The 7237-nt window shown below is 29.9% G+C and overlaps 1 protein-coding gene across 1 annotated transcript; it reads left to right on the forward strand.

Moving 5' to 3' along the window:
* The first annotated feature begins 5537 nt into the window (after window positions 1–5537).
* On the forward strand, window positions 5538–7237 carry LOC105108791 (aspartic proteinase PCS1-like). Its single transcript, XM_011003244.1, has one exon. It carries the CDS (start codon window positions 5632–5634, stop codon window positions 6955–6957), a length of 1326 nt encoding a protein of 441 aa, XP_011001546.1. The 5' UTR covers window positions 5538–5631; the 3' UTR covers window positions 6958–7237.

Genomic DNA, 7237 nt, shown 5'->3' on the forward strand with positions numbered 1-7237 from the left:
TATATTAACAGATTTTTTAAAAAATCTTTCAATCAATCTCACAAAATTTAATTAAAAATTGTTTACAAGTAATTGATAAACTGTGAAAATTCCAAATTAGACTTTTTAGAGCTGTGTTTCTGGATTTTTGAGTAGTTTTAACCTTGGTTTATCGAGTATTCACTTAAAAAAACGAGTTTTTTTAATTAAAATAGAAAACATTCCAATACTTAAATTAATAAGTTAATGTAGCTAGCAAGATTAACTTGGCGAAAATTCCAAATTCATTTATTTGTGTACACATTTAATTGTAATTGAGAGGTGCATGTATTTTTTTAAGATTCCAAATGCCAAGATGATTAAAGATCTTGTCATATTAAGGTTATTTAAGATGCTCCACTGAAAATAGATTAATCAAAAGGAAGTGTGGAGCAACCACAAAACAAAAGGAGGAATGAAGAATTAATGAGGTGACGAATATTCCCAATTTTTTTCTCTTTAATATGGCTAAGTATTACTTGTCATCTTATGGCACGATCGTTCAGTCCTCCCCATGAGTCCCATGACCAAATACTTTGATCAATTCAATCATGTTCCGAGCACGAAGCCAAGAAAATCAAGAAGGAAAGCACTACCGGCCAAAAGTTCCTGCGGTGCGGCTCAGGCAACATGGCTATTGTTGTCGTGGGCAAGAGAGGAGGGTTGAGAGGACAAAAAATATCTCAAAAATGTTTTTTTATGCCTTGGATGCTTTTCTTATGACAATAATCCGTGATCTAATTATATATAGTTTGAACATTGTTTTAATTTATCTGTTGTTGCCTTTGTATATTTCATCACTTGTCTAACAAGGATCAAATTAATAAACAAATAAAAGGCTTAATCTCTTTTTTTTAGAGTTACATGATAAGTCATGTTAGTGTATTCTAATTGTTGATTTTCAAATCAAATGCTTAAATAATAGAATGGGAAACAAAAAATAAAAATAATAACTTCGAGGACTATATTGTTCATTTTTTTTAGCATGATCCAAGATTATATTAACATAGTTTGGTAATATGGTAGCTTATGTTTTTAAAAGTTTAGCCTAAAAAATTATTAAATTATTTTTTTTAGATAAATCTTTGATAATTTTAATGTATTAATATTAAAATTAAAAAAATATATATGAAAAAACATTTCTTGTATGAGAGTTACAAATTGTAGGATCTGCTACTCTAAATTAATATTTCGACCCATTCCATTTAGTTTATGTGTAACATTTCTCAGCAAACTCGCAAGCAAGCAGGGGTGGAGCTACTGGGGTGGGAGAGGGCCATGAGTCCTTTACCTTTTAAAGTCCATTTTAGTCCCTATACTTGCATATATCTTTCAAATATGATCTTAAAATATTATACTCTTTGCTTATTGTTATTACATAAGACTTTGGAAGGGTAAACAAGAGAGTTTCAATAACAATAAGAATTAATATATTTTATCATTTTATTTTATTTTATTAGAATCCTTTATAAGGGGAAAGTATTGACCCTTTTTTATTTTTTTAATTAAAATACTAATATGGTGTGAATTTTTTATTATATTTTTTCTCACTTTAAATTCACTAGAAACAAAGAATCAATGAATTATAATATATATTTCATAATAAATATTAGAGTATAATATTTATTTTAAGATATGATTCACTCACTCTCAAGTATACTAGTAATATGAGTCAATTAAATTTGGCCCACTTCTCCATTGCATTTGAAATACTTTTTTTCCACTCATTTAGTCCCCAGTAATTATTCTCAAGAAAAAAAATCCAATAATGAACATAATTGAAATAACTCTTTATTTTTAATTAAAAATTCACTAATAGAGAGAACAAACTTCGAACATGTATTTTTTTAAGAAAAAATTATCTTTATCATCATGTAATACTTTAGTCAAAATTGCACTTATTTAACAACTATTAAAAAATCAAATTTTATAACATGAATTTTGTTATACATGTATCAATTTACATAATAAATTATTTTATAATTTAGTTTATTTTGTACTTACATGTGATATAAACTATATTTAAAAAAAAATCATTATACAAGTATAATTTAGATCAAACTATAACATATTACATTACGGGTACTTATTTTATATTTCTTGAAACAATAACAAATAATTCATGGATTAAATTAAGTAGGTGGCTATAGTTAATTTGCTTTCAAAGATTTTTTTCTCATAAAAGGAAGAACGAACTTTCTAAAAATTCTTCTGTACAAAATTAACCCTCTTAAGAAAATTGCTGTTCAACAACTTTCAAATACAATGATGAATTAAATAGGGTAATAAAAGCAATTGAAGACATAGATTATAGTGTGGGTAGAGTTTTGAAATTTCCATGGAATTTTGAGCCTATTCAACCATTTTCAACTACCTATGAGTTGGTTCCTTGAGTACTTTGTCATGGTGGCCAGCTGGTTAAGTTCGAGCCCTGGCTCGCCACCCACTTTGCAGTCATTCAGACAGTCTTTGACAGTACTCCAAGTTTAAAGAACCAATACTAAGTTCGAGCCCTGGCTCGCCACCCACTATGCAGTCATTCAGACAGTCTTTGACAGCACTCCAAGTTTAAAGAACCAATACATTACCTGGCAAGTAGCAATGTCCAATAAGATCACGAGGAAAAAATTAATAATAATAAATGAAAAAATTAAAATATTAACGAGAAATTAAATGGCAGAGAATAATAAATATTATATTATAAAATTTATTTAAAAATTTAACTATTAAGTTGAGATATTTTTTGAATTGATATTAAAATTTTAATTATCAAACAATCATAAATTTAAATTTTATTATTTTTATTTATTTAATAAAAAATAAATATATATTTATACAAATTTCAAGTTTAAAATATTTTTATTTAAAAAAATATATTATAAAATAATATAAATTTTTATCTAATAATTTAAATTATTAAGTTAAGATGGTTCTCTAATATTTAAACAAAACATATATTATGTGATTTTTTTAAAACAAAAATAAGTATAGTTTCTAATTTAATTATTAAATTAAATTAAAATTTTATGAATATATTTTAGAAGGTTATCTAATCTCATATGAGATTATGCTTGAAATAAGTTATTGTTTTCTTTAAAACAAAAACAGGTTTTTTTTTGTCCCAACTCTTTTATATATATATTATTTACATGGGGAAATTAAGAATTCATTTCTAAGAAATTCGTTATATAATGTTCATACAATCTTTAGCATATTTTAGTTAAAAAAATCAAATTTATACGACTAATTTGACTTGCTGGGTCCCTATTGATTGTTTAGTGTTCTCTTTGAAATTGGCCAGACTTTTGTGCCTTTATCTTAATAGGCCAATGATTAAAGAAATCTACTAATGTTATCGTATTAGAAGTTTCTAATTGACATGCCACTAGACGCCATGATAGAAAAGAAAATAAAAACGTAAAAAGTAAATATTCTCAGTATTATTATTATTATTATTATTATTATTATTATTATTATTATTATTATCAATTTGCCTACTATCATATAGATATTTAAATGTCACTCACAGATTGAGAAAATTTGTGGACGCCCATGAACGTTGGTCATGTTATAAAACCAATTCATAGCACTTTTTTTTTATAATCAGAGTGTCGATGTCGATACATTAATTAATCCTATGTTATAAATATAATTTATGTATAATTACTGAAGTTGTTACTAGCATCCCTCTTCATTTTACGAGTTAAAATTTTGAAACTAATATCTAAAATAATTTAATATTTTTATGGAACGCGGATGTTTAATTAATAATGTTTAGAGAAAAAATATTCAATCTGAATTGATATATAATCTAATTCCTTGATAGATTTAGTTATGTGTTTTTTTTTTTAAAAAAAATCCTGGAATGAACATATTTTTTCTTTCACGACACTCAAAAGCATGGATCTTGTGATAATAAAGATTGGATATCAATTTATCTAGTTATTGATCCACCTGACTTATGTGACATATGTACTTGACATTATAATAAAAAATTTATAGATGTATTTTATTTAAATTGCTTGGTTACCGTAACCGTGTTTAAATTAGTGTTTGGAGAACAATAATTTTTGTTTTTTTTACATATTTTAACAGTTAATTTTATTTTTTAAAAATATTAAATTAATTTTTTAAAAATTTTATGTGCAAAAAAATACAAATATTATAATATATTTTTAAATAAAAATTATTTTTTAAAAAAATCAGCACCATAATATTAAAAACACATGAAATATAATTTGCTTTTTAGTTAAACTAAAACAAATTCTAAAAGGTATAATTTAATTGGTTAGATTTTAAATTTATTTTTTAAAAATTATTAATTTAAATCTTATAAATATTATGATTACTAAAAATTTAAATAATTATTTATTTTAAAATGTATAAAATTAATCACAATAGTAAAAATCTTACTAACAAAAAAAATTCAGAGAAAACTAGAAGTCAAAAAGTAATTTCCACGCCAGCAAAAGAAAAGCCATGCAATGCACGGCTTTGTGAGATATAGCAGGTCAAGGACTAGGTGGGGCAGCGTATTCATAGCGGGGGCTGTAGCGTCCGTGTTAGTGGCACATACCGAGGAAGGAGCCCGACGACCCAAGTATTTCTTGAACCACATCAAAATACCGATGACCTAAGTTTGTCAATATAATTATTACATTAGAATATCATAGCAAAATATTTCTCCCAAGTCCAAAATAATCATCATAAAAGTATTGAATACAAAAATCAAAAATCAATATTTTTTTCCTTCGAGAGTGTCTCCTCAATATAAGAGTATTGTTGATTTGTAAATAAATATAAAATTGAAATTGAATCAATTTATTGTAAGTTTTTTTTTTTAATTTTACATCAATAATATTCTAAAAATAATTTTTGAAAATAGAGTTTGTGGAATAATTGATTATATTTATTTTTGAAAAGGATTATTTTCTAAACTTCTTGAGATTATCGATGCGCATACCAATGTCCATTTTCATTAAGCTTATTAAGAAGATTTTATAGAGTAAAATGGCGATGGCATCCTCTTGACATAACATATAATACGGATCAACATTGAACTCCATGGATCACTCAATGTAAAGTGTAAACACCATTACTTGGCTTCACGAGAACTCGGAGTACTTTTTAGGCTGCCCTTTGAGCTTCAATTAATTGAAGGCATAAGTGTTGTTGTACTAGATTTTAAAATATATATATATATATATATATATATATATATATATTTTAAATTAAAATTAATATATTTTTTTCATTAAAAACATAAACAGCACAATCTCAAAAACATTTCTAATGAGTTAATTTCAAGAAAGGAATTTGTTTATCTATATTCAGGATTCTACCAGGGCAGCTCATATCTTCAGCAACTCAATTAAGCAAGCATCAATTCTACTGTCATTATAAGATCTAACCACTCAATTAAGAAAACGCGTATTCTTTTTTCATTTTTTTTCTTTTCAAATTCTCCTATTTTGGCTTTACCCAGCCTATCACTACCTTTCTCTGGCATATAAATACAACCAGACACCACAAACTGTACTCAAAACCACCACAACACTGCCCTCCATCCTCCTCTCTTCCATTGCTTCCTCTCCTTCTCTTCTCAAAGAAACCATGCTTCTTTTTTACCTCTTCCTGCTACTCACCTCCTGCTCCCTCTCAGCACAAGAAACCCAGCACAAGAATGACTCCCTTTCCCTTTCTTTCCCACTCACCTCCCTCCCTCGCTCCCCACAAGCCTCTCCAAGTTTCTACTCTTCATTCATCTCACAAACCAAGAAAGCCCCAACAGTCAAAAGTTCTTCCTTTTCCTCATCACCATATAACTACAGGTCAGGATTCAAGTACTCGATGATATTGCTAGTCTCTCTCCCTATAGGGACACCACCTCAAACTCAGCAAATGATTTTGGACACGGGCAGCCAGTTGTCATGGATTCAGTGTCACAAAAAGGTTCCTAGGAAACCCCCACCTAGTTCTGTGTTTGATCCTTCTTTATCCTCTTCATTCTCTGTTTTGCCATGTAATCATCCCCTTTGCAAGCCCAGAATTCCTGATTTTACCCTGCCAACCTCATGCGACCAGAACCGTCTGTGTCATTATTCTTACTTCTACGCTGATGGAACATTAGCTGAAGGTAATCTTGTAAGGGAAAAGATTACATTTTCTAGGTCCCAAAGTACCCCTCCTTTGATCTTAGGCTGCGCCGAGGAATCAAGTGATGCCAAGGGCATTCTGGGAATGAACCTTGGAAGGCTGTCCTTTGCTTCCCAGGCTAAATTAACCAAGTTCTCATATTGTGTACCCACCCGGCAAGTTCGACCCGGTTTTACCCCAACCGGGTCGTTTTACTTGGGTGAGAACCCGAATTCAGGTGGGTTTCGGTATATTAATCTTTTGACTTTTTCTCAAAGTCAACGGATGCCCAATTTGGACCCCTTGGCTTACACCGTTGCTATGCAAGGAATTAGGATTGGCAACCAAAAATTGAACATTCCGATTTCGGCCTTTCGGCCAGATCCTAGTGGTGCGGGTCAAACCATGATTGACTCCGGGTCCGAATTCACTTTCTTGGTGGATGAGGCTTACAATAAGGTGAGGGAGGAGGTGGTAAGACTGGTGGGGCCAAGGTTAAAGAAGGGATACGTGTATGGTGGTGTATCTGACATGTGTTTCAATGGCAATGCGATAGAGATCGGACGGTTGATAGGCAATATGGTGTTTGAATTTGACAAGGGTGTGGAGATAGTTGTAGAGAAAGAGAGGGTTTTAGCTGATGTGGGTGGAGGGGTCCATTGTGTTGGGATCGGACGGTCAGAAATGTTGGGTGCTGCTAGCAATATAATAGGAAATTTTCATCAACAAAATATGTGGGTCGAGTTTGATCTAGCCAATCGTAGAGTGGGCTTCGGTAAGGCTGATTGTAGCAGATCTGTGTAAAACATAAGTGGTGCCGGTGCTTGGAAGATATTATTATGGGTTCTATGGGGCCAGGAGAGTTAATCAGGTAGTAAACGTAACACTGTACAAAAGAAAATATCAGTATGGTCTTTTCGTGTTGATCTAATCCAATGGCCCACGTCAAACTAACATTTAGGCCATGTATCAATGTTTTTGAATGCTTGTACTAGTTTGCATGTGGCAAGGTAAATGTTGAATGCGTGAGACTATGTAATATGTATAGAGGATATATATGAAATATTTAATGTTTGGTTTTTTT

The sequence above is a fragment of the Populus euphratica genome, unplaced genomic scaffold (genome assembly GCF_000495115.2).
Source record: "Populus euphratica unplaced genomic scaffold, PopEup_1.0 scaffold403.1, whole genome shotgun sequence".
Taxonomy (NCBI): Eukaryota; Viridiplantae; Streptophyta; class Magnoliopsida; order Malpighiales; family Salicaceae; genus Populus; species Populus euphratica.